The sequence below is a fragment of the Gorilla gorilla genome, chromosome 10 (genome assembly GCF_029281585.2).
Source record: "Gorilla gorilla gorilla isolate KB3781 chromosome 10, NHGRI_mGorGor1-v2.1_pri, whole genome shotgun sequence".
NCBI lineage: Eukaryota > Metazoa > Chordata > Mammalia > Primates > Hominidae > Gorilla > Gorilla gorilla.
This window is the reverse complement of record NC_073234.2, coordinates 129503442-129530342: the sequence shown is the minus strand read 5'-3', so window position 1 is coordinate 129530342 and position 26901 is coordinate 129503442. Positions and strand designations below refer to the sequence as shown.

Below are 26901 nucleotides of genomic sequence, written 5' to 3'. Positions count from 1 at the left end.
TCAGCCCCTCTAATGAGTCCTGACAGTGGCTCCAGCCTTTGGCTTTGGGACTGAGAGGGGCAGGCAGGGGCTTGGGAGTGGGCCACCTCCAGAGTGTCTCCTCCCTGACCCCAGAGAACAAAAGTCTGTTTCCCTGCTGCTAGGGGTGGGAGCACCAATGGGATCCCTATCCCTAAAGAAGAAAGGGAGCATGGTGTTTGTTTTGCATTCACTTAAAAAGGAAGGATTAAACTCAAATGCCAAAGCACTCGGACACAGGAGGTACAAAGATCAGGGTAGCAACTCCCCCCAAGGCTGATCTGAAAGGACAAGTTGTCTTTGATTCCAAACCTGACTGGATACCTGAGGAATGGATGCTGATAGGAGTCAGATACGGAAGCCTCTCCCAGCCCCTTGGTTTTTAACATTCTTCCTCAGCGTGGGTACCCAGGGCTATTGGAATGCCTGGCCTGAGGATCAGCACCTAGTCTTCCAGGCATTTCTTCCATTTCTTCCTTCCTGCATTCTCCCAACATCTGCTTTTGGATATGGGTAGAGACTTGAGCTATTTCTCAACCCTGAGAGAAACAGTCTATTTCTCATTTCCAGGAAGTTGTCATCTTGCATCTGGCTGCTTACCTTGTGACTTACCTCTAGATGCCTATTTCAGGAGGCGAAACCAAGCTTCATCTATAGACCGACTTTTCTCCCAGACTTATATTTAAATCTAAAGCTCTTTATCTCCATCTTATTTCTTCACATGCAGTTCCATGCGTCTGTTCAGGAATATGTAATCAGCTCTTCTGTACCTCTGTCCTAATAATCTTGCTGACCAACAGATGCCTAGAACTGCAGGTTAACGTCTTAACTTCATTCAGTAAACCCATCCCTTCCATCTTAAGGCTCCTGTATGCTAGACCCATGGGGTCCTCTGTTCTTTCCTCAGCTGGAAGTGTAAGAAGATGGAAATGGCCAGGCACGGTGGTTCACACCTGTAATCTCAGCCCTTTAGGAGGCTGAGGCAGGTGAACACTTGAGGTCAGGGGTTCAAGACCAGCCTGGCCAACATGGTAAAACCCCATCTCTGCTAAATACAAAAATTAGCTGGGCTTGGTGGCACATGCCTGTAGTTCCAGCTACTTAGGAGGTTGAGGCAGGAGAACTGCTTGAACCTGGGAGGTAAAGGCTGCAGTAAGCTGAGATAGCACCACTGCACTCCAGCTGGGAAACATAGCGAGACTCCATCTCCAAAAAGATGGGGAAACAACCCGCTTTCTCACCTCACTCCAGGACCAGGTCTTTGAGGCCAAAGATCTTGAATCTGTGTGGTCAAAGAATTCATGTGTTGGGAAGGTGCTGATATTTTCCACTTGTGCCTCCTGCCAGACTCATTCTTCATTCTTTACCCTGTTCTCTGAGTTACCAGGAGTATATTCCCTTGCTCAGTAGTTTATAGGCTGCTTTGTCTACCAGTGGGATGTTTTTTTCCCAGTCTGCCACCTTGTATGGAGGCCTATAGTTCATGTCAGATGGCCCCCTCCTATGGCCAGAGCATTAGCCAGGTGCTAACAGTTATGGTCTATCTTCCTGGGGTAAGCTTAACTCCAGAGTCACCCTGAGGTTTGAGTGCACTTGAGCCTTGCTGGTATAAACCTGGGTAGATTAAAAGGTATTATCTATGCCAGCAAATATTTGTGCAAAATATACATATATATATATATATATATATATGTACTTGTGCTGATCTTGGCTGAAGCCAGTAGTAATCTTTCCTCTCTGTATCCTATTCCCAAAAACCTATGCCACAAATGAAATGTGAAGTCAGTTTCATATACCAGGAAGCCAAAGTCTTCACTGGTCTTGACTGCAAACTAGAACAGAAGAGCCCCTGAGTTTGGGCAGGTTGAAAGCAATGAAGAGAATACTCTATGTTCTAAACAATTTCACTGAAATAATAGAACAAAAATAAAGTGACTTCATTTGAGCAGGGTTTCTTAAAAGGGGCATCTTGGAAGCAGAAAGCACCACTTGGCAAAAGAGCCTCGAAAATGACTGGATCTCACCTGCTGTTGCTCACAGAACCTATTTCTTTCTCTGAAGTAACCCTTCTGAATGGACTACATAACTTGGGTGAAAAAGAGACCATGGTGAAGGGAGGTCGTGGTGCACTAGAATGTATGGAAATACAACTAGACGTCATTTTTAGATTCAAAGCTTTGAAAAAGATGGGAGATGGAATACAGTAGCAATGGAGGGTCCTTGACCAACTATGGTACTGAGGGGAGTGGGAATGAATGGGACCCTCACTGTCGCTGAGGTCGGAAGGAACAGGACATGTACACTAGGTACTTACCCCATAGACCCCAAAGCAGGGTGCACTGTGCAAACAGCACGTGATCAGTGGATAGTTCAGAGGCCTTCCCAGTGCATTTTCTGGTTTGAAAGGGCCACTGCTTCTGCTTTTCCATTCTGCTCTTCAGAGACTTGTTGACCTCACAAGCTTCTCTTGAGCTCTCCTTGTAGCTAAGCTCCATACCTGGTCGAACTTGACTTTTTTCTGGGGTATGTGCTCCTGGGAGGGAGCTCCCTTCTAAGAAAAGCTCAAGTTTGATACATGCCAAAGCTCAGACCACTTGCCTCTTCCCCCCAATGGCCTCTAGATGGCTGAGCTCTTCCAACTTATTCTCAGGGCATGGGATCCTATGAGAGGGATTCCCTCACAGGGAGTCAACTCCCTTTCTGAAAACTACTCATTGAAGACTTCAGGAGTTTGAAGCATTGTCAGCCACCTGTCCTCATGGGTGGTTATTCTAAGGAATAGGATCTACTTGTATCTTAAACATCTGCATAGCTAGGACTCTCTTCAGATGAAACTCTTTCTCATGCCTTCAGGGTCAACCTCCAGGGTCTTTTGCTCAGTAACCACCTAGAAAGTAGGATTGGTTTTTCCTCTAGATTGGCAGCTAGGGCTGGCAGCTCATAAACACCAGTCAGGAATGGATGGTACTTCCAACACTGCTTTGGTTCACATAAGTGATTGGGTGTTACCTTACAATTAATCCTTTGTGGTATAATATGGTAACAGACACAGCTGTCTAATGACTTCTGAATGAATGATAACTCACATTGAAGGGCTGCTGTGACTTCAAGTTCTTCCAGCATGTCCTCAGGCAAACCAAACCTAATGGTGCTATGTTCATGGATGCCTTTTTTTGTTGTCAGTCGGGCTGATACCACGTAGGGGTATACATTTGGGAAGGAAGCTCATAGGGAAGTAACCCTTCTGAATAGACTACATAACATGGGTGAAAAAGAGACCATGGTGAGGGAGGTCATGGTGAACTAGAATGTATGGAAATACAACTAGATGTCATCTTTAGATTCAAAGCTTTGAAAAAGATGGGAGATGGCCAGGCTGGTCTTGAACTCCTGACCTCAAGTGTTCCACCTGCCTTGGCCTCCTAGAGTGCTGACATTACAGGTGTGAGCCACCCCTCCTGGCCATTACCATTTTCTTAACAGTTCCAGCTGAGGAAAGAACAGAGGACCCTAAGGGTCTATATGCTATTGCTATTTGTTTTCCTCAAAGCTATTATACCTTCATAAGGAAGAGTGGAGACAGATGTATTCAACTGCACATCTACCTGCTGTAATACCAGCAATGCAACTTGGCGTTCTGATGGATACATTCTACTTGAAATTAACCTGTATCCACCTACATGTCCAATGGGGTATTTCACATGATCCCAGCTTTTGTCAGCTCCACTGGTGTTAAGAGCATGTTTGCCCAATGTGGAAATGACCTCAGAAGACCAAGGAGGCTGGGGTGAGAGCCAGGACAGTGAGACAGGCATCCCTCAACCTGTAGGCTCAGACTTAGAGGCTCTATCTGAGATACCAGGACACAAGTATCAATGGCCCCAGAAGCCTTTGGCAAAGTTACTGAGAATTTCTTCCCAGTTCCTTTCGGGAAGTGGCTTAAATGCTCTGGACAGGTAGGTGGTGGCAACGTCAGCACACTTGTGGAATACTGGCATCTCCAGTATCTCAGTGCTGAGCAGTTTAAGTAGCTGTCTTTGAGATAGCAGGATGCAAGCTTCTGGAAGTAGACTAGCCAACTGAAGAAGGAAAATGGAAAGTAGATCCATGGGGCTGTTTCAAACTTAGAAGCTGTTCGGGTTGTCCCTCTGCTACAGCTGTGTGTACATCCTGATCTGGTCTGAATGATCCAGACACACCCCCAGATGCACTGCAGCTGACTTTCTAAGATACCCCGAGGTAGTTGATGGGTGCTTCCAGGGATTGGAGTCTCTCCCAGAGTGGTGAAAATGCCCTTGGCTCTGGTACTCCAGACACAAGATTCCACTTGGTCTCTTACTTTCTCAAACCCTCTCAAAGGGAGGCCCTGATGCTGTCTACCCTCTTGTCTGCTATTGTCTTGCTGTCCAGAAGGTTCTGGGGCTTGATACCTCTGGAAACAGAGAGAAGGAAGCAGTGTTGGGCAGATGGGTGAGCTGTTCATATAGACTTGATGAAAGCCTTGGCCAACGCAACAAGGTGTCCTGAAGATAGAATGACCTAAGCTGTCCCGAGTAGAGGTAAGAACACTGGACCTCTGTCCTGTTAATTAGTCTCTGGCTGGAACAGTGTCAGGAAATGATGTAACCTAGGAGGCAGCTCTTTTCAGGGGCTGACCAATGAGGGCTGTCTGCTAGTAAGTGAAGACATCAGAATGAAGGGGATAGGAGGGGTCTGAGTGAGTCACTGCATCTATTGCAGTTGACAAGCACAGAGTTTCCCCGAGTTTGGGATGTCTTCCTCATTCAAGTTGCTTGAATCCCAGATTCCTGTGTTATGATTTGATTGGATCAAATCCTCTTCTACTTCCCATCTCCTTTAGCAAGCAGAAGTGAAGCTTACTGCAAGTTACAGTATTGTTGGTTTATCTTTACACTGAATCTTAGTGATTCACATTTGAGGTAGACACCAGTCTTGACCTAAATGTTCTTAAAGTATAAACCAATTCTGTCACTTCCAGGAAGTACTTCTGCTTCATACCTTATTTCTGGTCAAAATGGCACCTACCATATGTCATAAACACCCTACCAAGATGAGCACTACCACTCATGGCTCATATAATACCCTTTTCCTATGAGTTATACTTGAGTACCTCTGTATAGTCCTAAACCAAGAAAAGTGATCCAACTGGTATTCCTTATAATTTAGTAATCAGACCAGGCTGGCTTTCTGAAAAGTAACCCAGCCTCATCTAGAATCCCTATTTAGCTCTATTTACACCTCCACTTTCCGGAAATTAGGTGAGGCTGTTGAACAAAGCCAGATAAGATTAGGCTGTATATGAATCGTGAAGGTATGCACACTATCCCTTCCCATTTCCAGGGATGGTTAGTCATTCTAGCTTGAGTCTGGAACCAAAGTGGTCTTCATCCTCCCACACTCCAAACTTGAGGCTCCTCTGAGCACAGGCATGTAAGTAAAGCCAGAATATGACTATCAAATTGTAGCAACCACAATACTGCTTCCTAATATGGCTGAGGGGGACATTTCCAGTTAAATGGCTTGTTACTCTTTTAATAAATGCTGCCTGAGTTGAGGTTAGAGCTTGGGAGGTGGGAGATCATGGTGAAGGAAGGACAGGAGAACAGAAAGGCCAGCAATTGGGCCATTGGGTGGGTGGAAGGAGCTATGGGCCACATGGTCTAAATTTTAAACAGTAATTGCTCTGGTCATGCTAGTTCTGCAGTGGGGGCTGGATAAGGTCTGGAAAGGGAAACTACCCTGGGCCCTCATGTAGGAGGGAGGGTGGGCCATGATAGGTACGTGAGTGGCTGTGGTCATAGTGCTAGAATGGCCATGCCTGAATGTCCATCTCTACCTGTGCCCCTGAAGCAGTCCCCAGTATATGTGGAGCTCTGCATCTATACTTGCTATACTCCAAAAGGGTGGTGTCTGCTCAGCCTGGTGCCCAGGTTGTCTGAGAGAATTGACTTACATCTACCTTTTTCCTCCTACTTCAATTAACAACTTGGCACTGAACTTCCACTTCTTTAGTGTAGATTAGTCTGTCTCAAAGACTAATATCCCCATGACAGTCTGGTATCCCAAAGCCTTTATCCAGATGCCTTCAGAGAACCAGGACAGAGATGACGTACCCTTCCCATCTCTTCCACATATTTGCTGTTCCCTTCCTTGGGATGCTGTCTGGCCTGAGCTGGCCACATTTTCAGGATTTTACTGACTCTTTAACCCATATGTTCAAGTACTATGTTGGGTAGAATACCCGCATTCGGGGTGGCCACTTTGGATCCCTATTATGTCAATCTAGTGCATGTAGCCAAGAAACAAATGAAAACGTTTGAGTTCATCTAGAAATGAAGCTCCTCCACCATGGGGTCCTCAGCGCTATGGTGGCTCCTGCATATTTAGAACCATCTTCAGAACCCTCATTGTACTTCTGTCTTAGACAAGATACTTGCTCCATGCTGTTCCCTTCTGTGGCCCTTCATCACAACTGTTCACAGGAATGCTCTGGGGAACTATGCTATGTGCTATCACAGGCCTTGGCACTAGAAGCCCCATTGGCTGTGGCTACTGTGGTTGTCACTGTCTCTGTTTCTGTCTTTGCAATTGCCAAACTGGCTAGCCGTGGAGGGGTACTCTAAGGGGGACATTCCAAGATGCCTTGGTTTTTCTCATTTTAATCTGTCCCAGACAGGGATCACTGCCTTTTACATTCATGAGAAAGATAGAGCAAGATGTCCTGGAAGAAGAAGAAGAAAACAAAAACCCTCTAAGATCAGTCATAGAAAACTTCAGAAATTGAGCTGGGAGCTAAAATGGCCTTTAATATGGTACATGGAGATCTCATAACCATGCTTGTTAGTGACAAAGTCAAAGTCTTTGCTTTGAGAAAAGAACATGACTTCCAGCAGCCTGTATCCTACTTCATGCTTCCCTTCTTGCCTTAAGGGAGTGTTCTTAACCCAGGTTATAGCTGGGCTTATTTCTGTGCACAGAGCAGTTGGAGTACAGTGTGCCCTGATCATCTCCACCTGGCAGAAAGAAACTCACTTTCCCTCTCCCCAGCTCATCTGAGGGGTATCTGGATAATAAATATACCCCTGCCTGCCCTGACAGAAGCCCTGCATCCAACATTGTTCTAGTGCCTTCATTGTAAAGGGTCTATGCATCACCTGTGAAATTGTGCCCTTTTATACCACCTCCCATGTGGACCTGATGCTCAATGTGTGGAAAAAGGCAATGTCTGACTCCTAATGGAGGGGTGATCAAGACGAAGACCACGAGGTGTATACCTCAGGCACAGGCTAGGAAGGGCCTTAAGGGGCCACCCCATCCCTGTGCTTTCTCTAAGTTTTCGTGAGTCTAACTCCAGAATACAGAATCTTCTGCAAGAAAACCAAACTAGACAGATAATCTTTGATTCCTCCTAATCCCATGTAGCTGATGAGGACCTTCTATGATATAATACTTAGAGGCACATGCTGGAAGTGGGGCTCTCTGTTGGTGAGGCAGAAGTTGATCTCCTAGCTGAGGTGAACACCCGTCCACTGGGAAGTTTACCTCTGACTAATCCTGTGGGATGAATATTTGAAAACCTCAGATGGGTTACCTATTGTTTTACCCAAGGCCTTTAACTCCTCCCGAATTGAATGGCAACACTTCTATCATTAAATGTACACTTACTAAATGACAATCTAGGGTTTCTTCTCTCCTTCTAAACATCACTGTCGGTAGGGATTATTTTAATGATTTGATAGTCTTGTTCAGAGAATTGTCCCACGGGAGCTCGTTCAAGCTGGCTGTGTCCTAGACTACCCAACACCGTTTGTGTACTGCCTAGTCTTATGGCACAACATTGTCCATGCTCACCTGGGACTCTTGCTGTTCCAGATCTGTAATTGGCCTCTTATCTAAATGGTTTTGGCTTACAGAAGGAAATGACTTGGAAATCACATGGGTACTGGGTGAGTTTAGTGCCCCAGGACCTATGCTTTAATGGAACTATTAGTGATAAGTTAACACTAACCTGGTTTAAATCAAATAATTCTTAACGAGCAGGAATTCAACCCAGAAACATTTTGCCCTTCGTAGGAAAGCTTAGTTATTGGTCAGTGAAGAATGTCACTTATCAATGCCATAGTAACCTGGTCAACAGATGGCATCTATTAGTCCTACGCAGACCAAGATAGGAGACGTCTAAGCATCAGTTATTCTCCTAGCCACCTCATTGCATAAGCCAGGGATGTGATCAATTAGATCTCCCAAACTTGAGCCACTTAGTCAAGATCTCTGGCATTGTTTGATCACTAATCCTAGATTCTAGTGTCTAACTTGTGTGATTAGGTGAGCTGACAACCAAGCTGAAAAGTTGCAATATGTCTATACTAAAAGTACATGCTAAGCAATTGTCAAATCTTGGGTGAACTATCTTCACTATAGCTAGAGCTGTCATGTAAAATAGCTTTTTAATCTGAGATCATGGTGTCATTCTGAGATCAGGTGCTTATGTGGGTATGACTAAGTTTCAAACAGGCAAAAACCACTTCTGCAGTGACGCTTCCTCCTTAATTGGGTACTTAAACACCCTTAAGAGTATCATGGCTTTCCTTGGTGACAGAAGCCAGATAGTATGGCCTTGCCACTTGCAACAACCAAATGTAAATCTGAATCTCCCTTGACAAACTTAGGGCTATGTAGACAATTAACTACTCGAATCAGGCTTCCCTCATTCTGCATGTTCTGATCTTAAAGCTTTGGTCTACATGAGCTCATAAACCCTAGGGCTAGCTCACAAACATTTCATAAACCTTTCCTCAAATATGACCCTAGATTTGGAGAAGATGTAACAAATACCTATTAGGTATGAAACTGTCGTCTGGATCTCCTAGGCACCTGGACCATTGTTGGGCTCTTCTCCTGAACGTTGGGAGAAATGTCTCAAGGGAAGACTTGGGATAGGGCTAAGAATACCACCAGGGCTTTGTCTTCACTGGGTTTGAACTGTCCTCCATCATCCCTGGAAACCTTGGCAGCTTGTGAGCTTAAGCCTTGTGTGCACCTAAAAAATCGGACATCTGGAAAAAGCTCTTGAACAGGAAGCCCATGAGACAGTTAATTCTATGATGGACAACTCTAAGGTTAAAAAAAAAAAATCTCCTCAAATACTGAGTATCTGGAGTGGAAACTTCTCCATTTTTCTTAATCTTGTGGCATCTCCAATGTTGCAAGCAGCCTTGTGGCCTTTCCTAGGTTTGGATTTTAACTTCATGAGCAAGTAATGACACTTGAGAGATACATGAGTTTCAATTCCTTCCAAGATAAATTCAGCTACCACCCTTGAGTATTCAGGTGGCACCTTTTACCTGGTGAGGGGGCTTAGACAATATACTAAGGACTCTCAATGTAAGAGTTCACTTCAGGTGGAAGGAACTGCATCTTTATCAGTTATTACTTGAAAAAGCTGTTTAAGCTACTGTCCATTTGGTCTAGCCTCTTTCTCTGGACATCCTAGCTCCATGGAGAAGCCTGGGAGATCATGGGAAAGGCCAATATGAGCTGCTTCAGGCTGGTTCATGCTGAACCGTGTTGGGGGGGATCATGATTTGAGTATTTCAAGAATAAGAAACTTCTTGGTCTTACCTAATTCCCTTCATTGCTTTCGCACAACTCCTGACCATCTTGTTAGAGAAATGTAGCTGTTCTTAATGGGGAGCCTGATTGCAGTTGGCATCTGAGCACAGGGAGGCTGAGGCTCAGAAGGGGCAGATGGTAGCATCTGCCTGAGACTTTAGTATGGGAAACTGAACTTCAACTCCCATGGTGCAGAGGGAAGGAAACTGGTTCAGGCCCACCTGACCAGTCACTTCCTAATCTGAAATCCTGAACTGGGCCCTCGGGGAAAGCATTACTTGATAACTAAGGGCATGAATGTGGAAGTCTGTCTTGGAAGGAGAACAGGATGTCCATCTGTACTTCCTTAGGCATCGCTCTGGGTTCCACTGTTCTTGCTTCATTCTTATTTGCTGTAGGATTGCCCCTGTATGCAGACCTGGGAGCCTCCTGTCTGCAAGGCAGGCTTCCTGATGGTGTCAGCACTGTTCTAGTTTGCAGATTCTACCTCCTGGTGGCTAGGGGGAACATCCTATCATGACAACTGGGTCTCATCAGATGAACCTGATGTTCATGAAGTGACTCCTTGGTTAGCTGTTTGTTCAGGGCAAACATGTCATAAGTAACTTCCAGGTGGCTCTTAGAAGGCTTTAGTGTTTCCTAATACAGAAGTATCCAGAGACCTATCCAAGGTCCATGCAGGATGTCAGCATGAAATTCTTGCAATACCCAAGAGACTTTCCTCTAAGTCACATAAGACTACTCAGGACAGTAAGAGAAAATATATCTCTAGAGGCTTGTGCAAAACTGCAGCCCACAACATACACTGGTGTCCTGGGTGACTTGGGAAAGGTAGTTGGTTTAACCTTTTTAAAGCCTATTACAGAAAACACTTACCCAGATAGAACAGTGGCCTTTGTCCTTGAAAGTATAAGGCATATCCACCTGTGACCCATGGCAAGTCGTCTTGTTTGCCTCTACCTACTCCTATTCCTGCAGCATTTTGTAGCAAATATCCAACCCCACATTTCTTAGAAACATTGTAGTATGTATGATCAGAAAATTTAGAGATACAATACCTTAACCGTACTTACTTAAACTGGCTCCTTTATCACTAAATAACCATAAGTAGTCAAACTTCAAATTCAGGTGTCACAATCTTGCAAACTATCTAAACTAGGATCAAAATTCTACCCATACTTGTTGCTGGTTGATGTGATAAGTGTCCTCTAAATTGTAACGTTTTTCACCTGGTTACTTCTGTCTATGAAGGATGGCCCATATCCTGCAGATGTCCAAAGGTCGGGCTTCCTGTTGCTCTGTTCACATGCCTCAAATACTGATAGTTCTCCCAGTTCCTAGAGAATAATGATCTCAGTCACTAATGCCTCTGCAGTTAGTCTGCCAGGTAAAAGCAAGAAATGTAGCTGACATGTTAAGGATAAACACCTAGCCGGGTGTGGTGGCATGCACCTGTAGTCCCAGCTACTCGGGAGGCTAAAGAAGGAAGATCACTTGAGCCCGGGCTTGAGGCTGTCCTAAGCTATGATCATGCCGTTGCACTCCAGCCTGGACAACAGCAAGACCCTGTCTGAAACTTGGAGTAACACAGGGACTCCATCTAGAACCCAGACAATGCTTTCCTATGTATCTGCGGCACTGAGTACTGAGATTAACATAGGATGAGTCACCAGGCATCACCTTTGCAAAACAATGAGTTAGCTGCAGGCTCTTCAGTTGTAGCTGTGAACTTGGCTGTAACCTCAGTGCCCTTCTGACTGTCTCTCTTCCTTCCCCAGATCCTCAAAACAGGAGGCTTACCATTAAATCTGACTCTTAATATTGAACACTTACTGGCTTTAGGTTAAGGGTGAGGAAAGTGCATGTGGAAACAGGAAAGCTCAGTCTCCCTTGACACTGACCTGATCAGGTACCTGATACCTCTCAGGTGAGCCCCTCTTCCAGCTGTGACCCCTGGGAGACACTTGTAGTATCACATACTATCTTGATCCAAATATTTCTGGAGTCAAAAGACAAATAACAGCTGAGGATGCTCATGTAGGGTTTCTAATTTGTTTTCCTTCTCGAAGGTAATGTCTGAGTGGCCCTCAGAATGAAGTCCCTTCCACCTGGGGTCAGGTAGGCAGCCATTAGATTAGACTTCTTAGCCATCATAAGCTTTTCCAGAGCCATTGCTGAATTGCTCACCACTTAGGGCTCTCCCTGAATGACCATCTCTGGATATGGGGTGTTGCTTTAAAATATGAGTGCTTAAATGCAATTACAACCAAATCTTTCCAACATGGGTGGTAGTCACAAGTCTGAGCACCTCCATAAAGATCTCCATGTAGCTCATCAGAACCGGTTAGCAAAGGGTATTTTGCAATTAATTCAACCTTGCATCAAGTATACCATCTTATTTCTGTATCTACCATGGCCCTTCATTTGCAACTTCTCAGAAATAATGAAAGGAACTCTTCTGTTCACAGCAGTCAAGACTCAAATACTAAACTTATATTCCAACTGCAGATCCCTGAAGACCATTGAGGGAGGTGGGAATCTGTAGAAGAGACAGGCAATTGAATGCTGGAATGTCCACCCCTCCCAATCATGCAGGACAAAGATCCCAAAGAATGGATGCTACATCAGACACTGCCTCTCCTCCTTGGTGGAGGGAGTACATTAGCTCAGGTACTAAAGTCCTTGTTAGCTTGTCAAGGCAAGGCAAACATAGGTGACACATCAGATGACTTTGACCTCAATGTGAGGCTGAGGATCTTGCAGTGAAATGAGAAGCACTTACAGGTTTTATTGCTTGCTTCTCTAACAATCACATAAAGAAGCCTCAAAGGCCAAACCGTGATAGAAGGGCCTGTCTCATTGCAGCCTCAGTTCAAAGGGAGAACCTTTCTCATTAAAGGCAAGGTCCACCTGGGCTTGTTTGAGCCCAGAGCAGGCTGTGAGGTGAGGCCTTTGCCCAAGGTGCCAACCCTGGCACTGCCAGAGTCTGATCTTGGCTCATCGTGATTACGTGCTCTGAGAATCAGATGATGGGGCCTTGAAATGCCACAGCTGCCCCACAGAGCCCCATGTATTCAAAATGCTTGGTCAATAAAAGGTCTGTCTTTTATTGTATTATCCATATGAAGGTGGTATAAACAAGGCACAGTGACTTCAATCAGGTGGGGTCTTCACCTCTAACTTGCAAGCACTTATGCCACCTACTAGAAAAGTAGGATCTTAGAAGGTCCATACCAGTTATTCCCACCTTGTGTCTCTTCCTGACCGGCTAATTATAAATACAGAATAACCTGTAAGACACAACCTGGAAGACACCCAGGATCCTTCTAAGAGGTGGATAGAACCCTTCTTGGCAGGAATTCCATGGAGGTCACGGGTAGCTCCTGGCATCCTGCCTAGAGGTGCATGCCAGGGTGTCCCACAGCTGGGGATGCTAAAATAGCCATATCCTGAAGCTGAACAATGTCCCTTTGTCATGGTTGCTTCCCCTGCTTTATGGCTACTACGTAAGTGAGATCCTTGATTCTTTTTCCTATTTTGCTAGATTCTGATATTGATGGGGCTTACAACCTAGAAACTTAATTCCAGAATCCAGTTCATACTTACAAAAGGCTGTCTAAAGATTTCCTTCCCGTACTCTTGATAAGCATCGTGGACTCGGTGGCTCAGGTTCTGATGGCTAAAGAAGAATCTATGACTTGGCACTGGAGAGAATTCCTGGCCAAAGAACAGCAGCTATTAAATGTGTTCAAGATCAGAGCGAGATAAAGGCATCTAGTGAAATGCTACTCTCATAGCTCATATGGATGAGCTGGGTGTTTGGCCAGCTTAGATTTCCAAAACTGAGCCAGCCTTAATCGGGCTTCGGCATTGTCTGATCTTCTGTCTAGGCTCTCCCTTTGCCCTATGGCATCAGGTATGGTGGCAACCACATCACAGTTGTACTAAGTGTCCATCCTGAGACTGGTTATGGAGAAACTGACTCTAAAAACCTAGTCAAACTCCTGTTGACCCTACAGGCCTAGATCTGAAAGGGCCATGGCTTTCTCTCCCCAGTCTGTACCTGGGCTTTGATTCTATGGTCTGGCGTTCATATGCAGGAAACCTTGCTTTGCACTAGCAAGAACAAGTCTCGGTGACCTCAGCACTATTCCTCAGTAACATCAGGGAATTTCTCCATAGGAATAAGCTTCCCTCAAATATGAAGCCATATAGGGTGAGGCTTCGTATGGGTGTCCCTTTCCTGACTCAGCCTCAACCAATCGGTGACATCAGACACTATGTCATTCCCCAACTGCTATTCTTCAAAACCTTTATCTGGGTGAACTATGATGTATGAGCCAGAAATAATACCATCTTCTGTCTCTAGGGATCATATTACAGGCAAGTACCTGTTTGCTATAGACAGCCTGGCATGTGTCCAGGTCCACTGGTTTCTTGGGTCGCTTGGGCTCTTTTCTTGAACACCAGAACAACCTGCTCCTTAAGGAGAGAACTGGGATAGTGTGAAGACACCTGGGTTTCCACGTGGCTGGTACAGATGTGAACTCACAAGTCTTGACTACCCCCTTCAGTCCTCCTTGTTCATCCTTGGTGTCAGCTCCTAAAGCTGTATGTATTAGGTTGGTACAAAAGTAATTGCGAGTTTTGTGTCATTACTTTCAATGGCAAAACCCACAATTGCTTTTGTACCAACTTAATACCTAAACAACCAAGAGACTCAGTCCAGACATGTAATGGGATAGGAAGAGGTCCATGGGACACAGATAATCTTTCCACATTGAATTCCCAATACAGGAAGCCTGGGAACCTCTAAGTGTAGAGTTTCCTCTTCACATTGAAAGAGACTATGCCTTCTGTGTCTCTATAGTCAGACCTCCAAGGACACAAGCAGTCCTGTGGCTTTACCCACGTTTGGAGGTGGAACTGCTGAACTAATAGGTAATGACACAGCAGACACAGGTCTTCCATTCCCTGCAGGCCAGTGAATTCTCATCTGCCACCTTGGCCACTGAGACAGCCAAGAGTTCTCTAAAGAACAGGAACTGGGAGACAAAGTTGAGGGACTTGGAAAAAGAACTTGCATCAGGGGAACAGAACTGCCTGTACTATGACCTAGGTTTTGACTTAACTGTAAAACTATTTTACATCCCAGGCTTCTCTCTTCCTTGATTCTTCCTGGCTCCTGGAGGAAGCCTTGGAAGCCTGATGGGAGGGCTAAGAAGGAACTTCTAGGCCAATCAAAACTGGATCCTGAGTGGGAGTTTATGGCTCTTGACTGTCAGCCTAAAGTGTAGGGAATGAAGCATCTTACATTCCTCTCCCTGCTTGTCAACTCCTGACCGTCTTGTCAAAAACACAGCTGTGTGCTCAGTAAAGAGGCCAATGAGGAAGTGCACTTGGCATCTGAGTGCAAGCAGAGGTAGTGTCTGCCTGAGACCCCAGCAGGGGAAACTGAGCCTCAGGCCCTGGAGTCCAAAAAAAATGCTGCAGACTCATCCGACTGGTTCAGGAGGATCTCTTTGCAGCTCCCTCAGAGAAAATCTGAACTCCTTCCATAGGTAAGAGTTAGCAACTAGGGGAGTGAATGTAGAAATCTGTCACAGGAGTACAGGGCTCCAGTGTACACTTCCTAGGGTGTCCTTGTGGGTGCTGTTGCTTCTTGGTTCTTCACCTGGACTCTGGAGTCTCACTGGGTGGTAAGTAGACTTCAAGGAAACTTTCCAGTTTTATCAGGCAAGCAGCTTCTTTGTGTCAGCACTGTCCTGGATTAGATTCCCTACCCCTGTTGGATGGGTGAATACCTCTTCACAGCCACTGTTGCTTGTGTCAATGGACCTGGTGCTGAATGTCAGTGAAGTACTCATCCTAGGTTTGACACTGCAGCTCCCAATGTAAATGCAGACTTTTTGTAATGAGTGGGAACCTCTAGCTGGCCCTTTGGGTACTGATTAGCAAAACCTTCAGAATAATGGAATATATTCATGTAGAAAATATTCTACGTGAAATTCTTCTTACATCCAAGATTTTCCTTCCCTTGAACTAAGTGACATGATGGACTAGTCAGCACCATAAGACAGTAAGACATCCCTGGGGACTTGATAAAACTGCGTGGGCTACAGGGCACACTGGTCTTTTGAGTGGCTTGGAAAGGGTCTCTAGTTAGCTCTTAACCTGTTACAGAAAAAGCCAGAACAATAGCTTTAGCCTTCAAGCATGACCCATGTTCTACAACTGACTCAGGCAAGTCTTACACGCTTCCACCCACTCCTATTCCGGCGGCATTTTTGCAAACTCCTGACCTCAAATTTCTTAGGAACACGTCATATGCATGTGTGATGTTTCAAGTTACTAAAAGACAGCACATTGATGAAAATAACTGAACCCCATTATCACTAAACCTATGGGTCCTCAAACTTCCAATTCTCAAGCATCAGAACTCTTGACTACACAAATGAGGATCCAAGTGTCATAACATTTGTGGCTAGTCAGTATCACAAGTGTCCTTTAAATCATAGGGGTTTTCGTTTATGCCAGTCCTATTCCTTCTATGAAGGGTGGTTAACAGCGTGCAGATATGCACAGCTCAGAGGCTTCCTGCTCCTCTGTTCACATGTCCTTCTAAAAGTTCTGTCTCCCAGCCATGAATAATGGAGGATGAATACTGCCTCATACTATTTCCTCCAACCTCCTGAGAAGTATGTGATCTTAATTACCACTTAATGCTTCTGTGGCTATTCTACCAAGGCAAAGTGAGAGAAGTAGCTGACATGTAAAATATGAACTAAAGATTGGAAGCCTTGCAATGAAACAAATTTCTCAATAGGCTTTTCTAGTCTGTCCTTAGCTTTTCTAAGAATTCTAGAAGGTAAAGCCAGGTGAGAGCAAAAAGTCTGCTGTCCTGATGTGGGTTCAGCTCAGAGGAGGGCCTCACTCTTCAAGGGCCATCTAGGCTGGCTTCTGAGCCCAGGGCAGGCAGGCAGGGGAGGCCTATGGCAGTGCTAGGGTTTGTGTATTGGCCAGAGGTGTCTGGTTTCTGTCACTTTGTGGTCTGAGTCAGTGGATAATGGAGCCTTGGGACACATATCCCAATTGCCCCATGGGCCCCGTGTTTGACTTTAGTGGTCAGTAAAGGGTCTCTGTTCCCATTGTTCTGTACACATAAGATGTTGTAAATGGGGACACTGATTTCAGGTAGAGTCTTGATCTTCATGACCTCTAAGCATTTCTGCCCACCTACCAGGAAGGTAGGATCTTAGAGGTGGTCTGTACTAGCTCTCCCAACCATGTCTTTACATTTTTATGACCAGTTAACCCAGAATGGTGGATAACCTTCAGGACTCTGACCCTGGACTCCTCAGTGGTTCCTTGAGTGCAGGCCCTGGTAGAATGCTTTTTGGCAAGAAGTCAATGAAGATAAGGAGCTCTCGGGTGTCCTCTCTGGAGGTGCATATGGGGGTGTCGGCACTGCTGGGGATGCTGCCTGGTGATCACCTTTCCTCTATCGTGGTTCTTCTCCCTGTTTTGTGTCTACTGAGGGGTATAAATGTATGTGAGATCCTTGGTTTCCTATCTACTTCACTGACGTATGGAATCTAAAATCATCCACCTACAAACCCCATCCATAGATGTTAGAAAAACTTAATCTCCACTTACAAAGAAAATTATTAGGTTTCTTCTATTCCTGGAAAGCACTATAGACTTGTAAATCGTTTTCAATGTGTTGTGATTTTTGACTTCTAGATTAGCCTATATTTGGCAGATGTTCCCTTAACTGGAACTTGGTGAACTTGATCTGAAACCCTATACATTTCATTGCTTTAGGGTGAAACATCCATGCTTATCTAGCATTTTTCCTTCCCTGGAGGATAAATTAGCCCCTGCCTAAAAGACATTTTATTACACTTAATGGAGCATTCAAAGAATACATAAATGCTAGCTGAGTTCACTGTTCCAGACAGTAAGTTTGCCCTTTTATTGTAATTTTTTATATTTTTACTAAAACTTTGTTTCCCTAAGAAGTAAATATTCTTATCCAAGAGTGAAAGTTCTGAGCAACACTTGCCATGTTCCTGCAGAACCAATGGTTCTGTCACTTCCCAGGAAGCTTGAGGACTGAAGCCCAAGAGGGAAGACTCTTACTGTCCTGACTTCAAATTGTGGTATTGGCAGTTGTTATACTTAAGGGCAGATGCTGAATGTGTTCGTGACAAAATGAGGGCATCTAGTGAAACAATCATTCTTACCATTTCCATGGATGAGCCTGGGAATTGCCCAGCCAGGGTTTCCTAAACTGTATCAGCCTTAGTTGAGGCTCTAGCACCAATGCTTGACCCCTTAGTTCAGGTTCTAGTGTTAACCTGTAACCTCAGGTGAGGTGACCATACCAGAGCATCCATCCTGAGTGTGGTCTCTTGGACGGACATTCACATTCCAGCCAAAATCTCTAGTAATGGACTCTGTAGGTATAGATCTGAAAGGGACATGGCCTTCTCAGACTGAGATGATTCTAAAACCTGGTACTGATATCTTCCCAACTGGAATCCACTCCTGTAGGCATGTCAGTGACCTTAACTCTAACTCTAGGTAAAACTTATGGAATTTCTCCCTGAAAGTGTTATGGTTCTCAAGTACAAGCCCATATGTAGGGGGGAAATCTTGAGGGTTCCTTACCTGAGTTGAGCTCATGATTTCTTCAACTGTTCATAATATTCCACCACTTATGTCTCTTCCTCACCTTCTCATCTTAACCTCATTTAGGTGAGCTCACAGCAACTTCACAGCTGGAAACAAGGTGCTTAACATGCCCCTGGCAACTGATCCAGGTATAGATCTGTGCTTGTGTATTGCTCAAGTGAGTATGACATCTTCTATGTCTGGCATCTGGGGCTGCCATCTCCTGAATGTTGGGAGAACCTGTTGTGGAGACCACGGGATGGAATAGAGGATACCCAAGGCTTTGATTCTCCAGCTGCTCACATGTGTGCTTGCTGGGCTTGACTGGCCCTTCACTATCCTTGATGCACATCCTTGGGGACTCAGATTCTGATGTAGTTCAAGCTCTGTGTGCACCCAAGGAATCAGTTGTTCCAGAAAAGGAATGGAACAGGAGGTCTAAGACCACTGGAACTATCCTTCCACATGGAATCCCTGTTTGGGAAGAGAACCTAGGAACATGGATGCCCACAGGTTGAGGGTTCCTACCCCACTGACCGAACTCTGCCTACCTTTCTTGAGTCATCTTGTGACCTCTCCAAGGTATAAGCCATCTCATAGCCTTTCCTAGACTTGGAGTGAAAGCTCCTGACTGACGTCTGAGGTACATGCAGGTTCCGACTTATTGCCAGACAGATCAAGCTAAGCTACCACTCTTGGACACTGAGATGTTATTTCCTTTCTCATGTAACTGGAAGGAGGCTCTGGGAGACACAATACTGGGGCTGAGAAGGACTTGGACAACAAGGGTTCGTCTTGGGTAGAAGGAAGTATACACCTATTATGTTATAGGCTTTGACTCAGAACATCTGGTTAAAGCTACTCTTACACACTTCTCCAGGTTCTTGCTCATTATTGGTCCTCTAAGCTCTGTCAGAAGCCTGGGAAAGGCCAAAAAAGCTTGCTCAGGAGGAACCATGCTGCTCCAGGTTGGAGGAAGTCATGACTTATGGTTCTTGGTATACTACTAGAAGGGTAAGCAGTGAACACTTACTGCATTTACACAAATTCCCAGCATCTAGTTTCTCCCTGCAGACTAAAATCCTGAACATGTCTTCAGAGAAATGCAGATCTATCAATGTCGAACCTGGCAAAGAAACTGCCCTTGGCATCTGGGGACAAGAAGGCTGAGGCTCATGGCAGGGAGTAGCATCTGAGACTCCAACGTGGTAAACTGAACCTCAGGACCCCAACGGTGTGGAGGGAAAGATGCAGCCACAGGCTCATTTAACTTGTCCCCTGCCCCTTACAGTTTTGTGAGAATCTCAACATGTTTCTCAGATGAAGTACTTTGACAACTGGGGGTATGATGGAAATCTGTTTTGGCAGGATACGTTTTCCTTTATAGGTTAACAGCAGATTTAATCAGCAGAAACCTCACAAGCCAGAAGGAATTGGGGCCCCATCTTTAACCTCCTGAAACAAAATAATTTTCAGCCAAGAATTTTGTATCCAGCAAAACTAAGCTTCATAAAAGAATGAGTCGTCTTCAGACAAATGCTGAGAGAATTCACCAATATCAAGCCAGCACTACCAAAAGAAAAAAAAATCCCACCCTATACCTAGGAAAGGCCACAAAGCTGCTTCTGATCTTGGAGATGCCACAAGAAGATTCCAGAGAAAAGCGAGGCAGAATTCTGCCAATAGATTAGCATCACTCAACCTTGGAACTAAGGGGATCCCTAGAGGACTAGACACTCCCAGGCTCTTACCAAATGAGAATGATGCTTGTGGCAAGTATAGGTTTTTTGTTCCCTCTAAGGCCAGAGAAGTCTCAGCCATTACCTTGGCTATCAGGCAGGTAAGGGTTTTCTGTTCCTGAAGATGGGGATCTGGGAGACAATATTTAAGTTGACAGGGACTTGTAGCAAGAGTTTACTTAGCTGGAACAAGCATGTATTATCTAGGTTTTGACTTAATCTGGTAAAGCTGCTATTATATGCTTTTTCTGGCTTATCCCTTTGTTGGTCTTCCTGGCTCCATGGTGGGAGGCTGGGAGCCTCAGAGGAGAAACCAGTAAGCTTTCTCAGGTAAGACAGAAGCTATACCAGGTTAGAGGGGATCATGATTTCTCAGTCTAGCTATTAGAAGTGTAAGTGATAGAACTTTACATCCTCAAACCCCTGCTTACTAAATCCTGACTGTAGTTTGAGCAACTTGCAGCTGTGCTCCGAATGAAGAGGCTAGGGAGGAACTATGCTTGGCATCTTTGCACAGGGAGGCTGAGGCTTAGAAGGGCAGAGGGAAGTAAGCATCTCCCTGAGATCCCAACCTGGGAAACTGAACCCCAGATCCCACGGTACAGAGAAAAGCAGTTGCAGGGTCACCTGACCAGTCGCCTGGGGTTCCTCTTCCAGTTCCTGAGAAATTCTGAACTCGCTTCTTGGGTAAAGATCTGACAACTGGGAGCATAAACATGGAAATCTGTCTTGGAATGCAGAGCTCTTGGAATGGGTGCCATTGTTCCTTGGTGAGTTCTCCCTGACCTTAACTCTCACATCTACCTGCAGGTACAGACTTGGTAGGAGCCTCCTGCCATGTGGGATAGGCCTATTTCTGGTGTCTGCACTGGTGCTGAGTTGTAAGTTCCCCCCTGGTTAGGGGAACACTGTCATTGCCACTGGGTTACATCAATTAGAAAATGACCCAATGGTGAATGTTACTGAAGTCACCATTCTTGGTTTATCTCAACTACCCTATGCATATACAGACCCCCTCATGATTAGCAGGGACCTTGTGTTGAAATAATGGAAACTTTCTATTAAAAAACACATAAGACATTTAGAATTCTGATCAATATAATCTTTTCATATAGAAAGGAAACTTAGTTGTGACAACAAATAATTATGGCTGGACCACATGGAATATGCCTCTAGAGATGTTGTACTAGTCCGTTTTCACATTGCTGATACACATACCCGAGACTGAGTAATCTACAAAGAAAGAGAGATTTAATTGACTCACAGTTCCACATGGCTGGGGAGGCCTCAAAATCATGGTGGGAGGCAAGGAGGAATAAAGGCATGTCTTACACGAAAGCAGGCAAGAGGAGAATGAGAGCCAAATGAAGCAGGAGAAACCCCTTATAAAACTAGCAGATCTTATGAGAACTCACTGTCATGAGAACGGTATAGGGGAAACTGATCCCATGATTCAAATTTCTCTACCTGGTTCCACTCTTGACACGTGGGGTTATTACAATCCAAGGTGAGGTTTGTGTGGGGACACAGACAAACCATATCAAATGCCTTTACAAAAGTACCCAATGCTATCTGGAAGTATGAAGACAGATCCAGGCAAGTGTTCCACATTGTACTGTATAAGCCCCCTGACCTAAGTATCCTCCCAAAGTCTCAATCTTTCATTGGTTTATTCAAGGAAATTCCCCATCATGCATTATTCTGAAGTAAACAATTTGTATGCATGCTCATGAACAGAGTCATGCTGAGTTCTACTTTCCCAAGGCAATGAAAATCTTGATAGTGAACCTTATCCCATGAAACTGTCAAAAATTGCTTAAATCCACTTGGTCTCTGAAATGGCCCTAAGGTCATGCAGTAAGAATTAATCAAAAACTTAAGAACTTGGTTCAAATACCACAAACTCAAGATCTACACCTGCTTTTCAGCTCAGCTCAGTGTGAGAAAATACACTCCAGCATGAGACAGCCAAGAGCAAGGGACTCCCCTGCACCCACCCAGCTCCCATTTGGAGGGCTACTTTTCATGGAGGGGCAGAACATAACGATTTCTTGTCCTGCTTCTAGCCTACCTGTTGCTGAGGCTAATCTCACGTGTGCTTGGCTGGAAGGTAGAGCTCTTGTCTTCTATCCAGCTCCCATTTATGGGATAGAGGCTCTATCTTGGGCTAGGTGTTAAGAATACTAGGGCTTACAAGGCAGGGGTTTCACACAGAGGCAAACTGAGGAAACCTGGAGTTGCTCTTCACCTTTCATCAAGCTCTCCTAAAAAGGGGTGTCTGGGCTTCCCATTGTTATCCCTAGCACTAGTCACAGCTTGCATTTTTCCTTAGTGTGGAGAGAAATAGAACAGAGCTCCAAATCCCTCCTCAAAAGAACTGACTTCATATGCAGTGGTGTGGAGAAGTTCAGGCCAAAGGGCACTCGCAAGCACTACAGAGGCTATGGGAAAAGGGGCATTAAACACTAATAGCTTCATTGAAGATAGAGGCTAACCTGGAGGGCTAGCTCTGAGAAAACCAGAAGACAGCTGATGGAAGCCCTCTTGGGGTGGGAACTTGTTTCAAACACTGCATGTAGATAATTAGAAGACAGATCAATCATGCTTTGAAGCAAGGTGGGTTTAGGTACTTGATCAAGTTTTGAATAAACCCAACCAGTTGCATCTCCAAGGAGATGTCTACTACCAACTGACCATCTTGATTCACATTAAGTCAAGAACTCAGAAGAGGTAGAAAAACTGAGGTTGCTGCTATAGGATTTCTGGTCTTGTCCCCTTGCTTACACCTATGCTTATCAAGCCTTTGGAGTAAAGGTTTTGGCTCAACCCCTAGAAGCCAATAGGTAGAAGCCATAAGTTCCTGTTACTGTTGTAAGCTTTCCAGAGGCGTTGTTAAACTGTTTACCATTCCAGCTTTCCTGAGTGTCTCTTGCTCATCTCTTACAAGGGTTACAAAGGGAAGACTTTGGAAACACATTTGTCTTCATAGTCTCCACCAAATCTATTTCTATTGGCTCTCAAATAAGCTGACATAAACTTCTTAAATGCCTGTGCTTCATGATGGGGAAGCAGACTGGTTGGCCATGGAAGCTTTGGGATTAGAGAAACTTGACACTAAGGAAGAACAGCTTTGTTTTCTGATGGTCTTGGTGCCTCCTGGAAAAGGAGATCAAGGACTCTATCCTGTTTACATTTCTTAGCCCTATTATCCTGATGTACCAACTTACGGATTCTTGGAGATCAGTAAGGGGATTACTCTGGAATGAAAGAAGCAGGGAAATGCTGGAATGTCCCCTTCTCTGAAGATGAAGAAACTTCTCTGGTGGGACCTCTAAGAACAGCTAGCATGAACCCTGATTCTTCTAGTCCTTCCAAATTTATGGTAGTGCAGTTGCTATCTAATGCTTTTGTGATTACCAGGCCAAAGAATAATGTGAACTAGAGCTGACTTCACATGAAATGGACTAGCTTCATGATCTGAGTTTAGGAGCATTACAGCAAAACTAGAAGCACTCAATAGGCTTCTTTAGTTATCTCTCCAGAAATAATTGAAGTAGCAGCTTGGAAGGTAAGATGTTAATAGAAAGCAGCTTTCTTAATGGACCACTATTTCAACTGGGTACCCTTCACGTTTATTAAACTAAGTGTACCTGGACTTGTTTCTGAGCCCAGAACAAAGTCTGAAGCTTGTGGCCAGTGCCAGATTTTCAGCAATTGATGGGAAGTGTCCAGTTTCTCACTTCATGGTCATCACTAACTCCATCTGCATGACAGCTTGGGCTGCCCTGTAAATCTCTCACATCAAATCGTCCCCATCACTAAAGGTGCTGAATACCACCTATGAACTTGCCTTTCTCCATATGTTCTGACAATCAGTCCCACAGGGAGAGTGTAGTATAGATAGCATTTTCTTTTGAGTGGTGTCATGTCCAAGCACTTCTACAGGTCTAGAAGGTAGGACCTTAATATAAGTTACTGGTGGTTCTTGACTTCTTGGTAACATCCCTCACGTGGAGTGGGTGTTTCTTAAGGCATCATCTAGAGACACAGCAGAAGCCCCACTATTGATGAAACAGAGGTTGATAACATAGTTGAACTCCTATCCATTGGAAAGCTGGCTTTTTCCTTTGGTTATGTCTGGGATGAATCTTGATCCTATGGTTTACCTAGTATTTTACCTATTTTCTATAATATTAAAGCTACTTTTAAGTAAAATTTACTTAACCAGACTTAGATATTGTCATCTTCAAGAAGGCTGGAAGTCCTTAATCCTAGCCAAACATGGCTTCAGGAAAGACTAATGCCAAAGTATATGCTTGGCATGAATATGGATATCTGTCTTAAGGAGGGCAGGGCTCCAATCTACAATTCCTTGGGCATCCTTTGCATGCTATTCCTCAGCAAGTCATCCCTCACATTGACTCCGGAATCTATCTGCATGTGCAGACTTGGTATGAGCTTCCATCCAGGCTTCATTGGGCAGGCCCCTTGATGGTATCAGCACTGTCCTGGGTTGCAGCTTTCCCCTCCCATTGAGTTAGGGGAATGCTCTGTCACTGCCATGGGGTCACTTGTACTAGAAGTCTAATAGTGAATGTCAAAGTGACCAAATTTGGTGTCAACTTCCCTGATATTGACTGTGAAGCACAAGGGCCTCCAATTGGCCTATGGATATCCTTTTAGCCAAAATGAAAACAAAAGCATTCAGATCTTCTCAAGGTGAGATTTCAGTAGAATAAGTTCGGCAACTCCCTAGAAATTCTTCTCCTTGAACCAAGGAATGAAACAGCTGTCTGCAGTCCCCTAGAATGTTTACCTTTCCTGTAGTCCCTGAATCTATGTAAACCAAAACTGTCCTGGCCTTTCAGATGGCCTGGAAGTTTGGTTTAAACTTAAGTCCTCAGACATGTCAAACTAGACAGTAGCTCTAACTTTCAAATGCCCACAGCCAGCAATTACCATTCGTGGCTAGTCTTGTTTCATATGTGCCCCCATCTACTTTCCCTGAGTCATTTGAAGCCAGTGTTAGCCCTCAACCTACTCAGATATCTCCAAAGGGTTTTTAACCATCATGTAATACTTCAATACCTAAAAAGAAGTTTAACCAGTTTATCACTAGATATAACCCATCAGTTTCCAAACTTCAGATTCTAAGTGTCATACATGTCTTGACTTTTTATTTGAATCCTGATTCAAATCAAGTCAAATCCTGATTCAAATAACCTTAAAATATAGTTGGTTGTTATCTGTTTTTCCTCATGCTACCTTATCTAGTAAGTTGCTATGTCTTAAACTGCAGGTTTCTTTTTCTTCCCATCACATGCTTCTCAAAAAGGTGGCTGGCTGTCCCACAGATTTGTCCCACTTTGTATATCTTATTGCATGCCCATGCTATCATTTACGTTTATTCTACTTAACCTTTCATTTACACTTGCAGAATAAACAGGTATATCTTTTCTCTAACTTTCCTTCTGAGAGTGCCTTTATCCTGGGTCCTGGAGCAGGAGCCACTATGGGGGGTATCAAGTCAGAACCCAGAGAAGGTAAAGTTGCTTATTCTCCCATGTCTGTGTGGCACTGAGCATCAGGCTTAGGATAAGGACCCATCAGTCACTGGGGCCAACTCTGAACAGATTTGACCTTGTTGAAGATGCTGCAGTGGCAACTGAATCTGGTTGTAGCCTCACCTGAGTGCCCTCGTGGCTACTTCTATGAGGTTCCTTCTCTATGGACTCTTATCACTAAATTGGATTTCTGGACGTTGACAGCACAAATGTTGTCCTTAGTTTGGGGAGTGAGGGACTGCATGTGGGTAACTTCTACAGAAATCTCTTTCCCTTGTTGCTGGGTTGGTCTGGTTACTTGAAAGGTTTTAGGTGAACCAATAACTATCTCCGTGGAGACCTGTATCATGTAACACAGGCCATCTTGAGCCAAATACTGACTTAACCTCTCGGGCCACTACTGTAGGACTTCAGAACTTTTGCCTTTTCTTGAAGGCAATGTCTTGCAGACCTTTGGACTGAAGGGTTCACAAGAAACAGTGAAGGATTAAACCAAGAATCCTTGCTCTGTCTTAAGCCTTTCTAGAGGCATTGCTGTGAACTACTCTTAAGTTTCTTCCTGAATGACTTTCTTACCCATCTCTAACATGGCGGGGGATTACTTTGAGGACATACATTGGCAATCTCTACATCTGCCTGTCTGTTGGTCTCAACTAACATAGCTGACGCCATCTCTTAAAACACCTTGTTGACTCATGGGGAGGCAGACTAGTTGGCTATGGGGATTATAGAACTAGAAACCTAACACTTCAAGCAGTCTTGTCTTATGGTCCTAGAGCTACATGAAGGGAGACAGAATTATTCTTTTAGCTTAAGTATCTTAAAGGCCCAGTTTTCCTAAAGTGCTCAGTGTAATTTCCTAAACACGAATTAGGGTTGGTCTTATAGAAGGATCCAAGGAAACTTTGGAATGTCCACTTGGCCCAGTGATGGAGGAAGGCAAAATTCTAAAACAACTGCATGAGCCACATTTTGATTTCTTCTGTCCTTTGAAATACTTTGAACTCCAGTCTGCTTACAGGGTGTGTCTGGGGATACGCTTTCTATCATAATGAGAATGTAGCTCACACATTGGATAAAGTAGAATATATTCCCTGATGTGGTTAGAAATCTTGCAATGAAATTAAAAGCACGTTTTCCTAAATTAAGAAACCCAAGTAGCATCCTAGAAAGCAATGTGCCAATAGAAGGGCTGCTATCACTTACTTTTTTCAGATCTGCTTTAATAACCAGTTGCCGTCAGAAAATAACCTGTCTTTACTCCTTTGTCA

General features: G+C 44.5%; 1 protein-coding gene across 3 annotated transcripts in view; it reads right to left on the bottom strand.

Annotated features, from left to right (window-relative positions):
* Positions 1-26901, bottom strand: part of LOC134756527 (uncharacterized) — a 194756-nt gene that overhangs the window by 136579 nt on the left and 31276 nt on the right. For 2 of the 3 annotated variants that reach the window (XR_010129267.1, XM_063693728.1), the window contains exon 4: positions 21164-21299. The exons of the other annotated variant lie outside the window; for it this stretch is intronic. Coding sequence is in view for 1 of the 2 variants with exons in the window: in XM_063693728.1 (XP_063549798.1) it covers positions 21253-21299 (47 nt within the window). In the remaining variant the exon portion in view is untranslated. Of the gene's footprint in view, positions 1-21163; positions 21300-26901 lie in introns of those variants that run through there. 3 annotated transcript variants of the gene reach the window in all.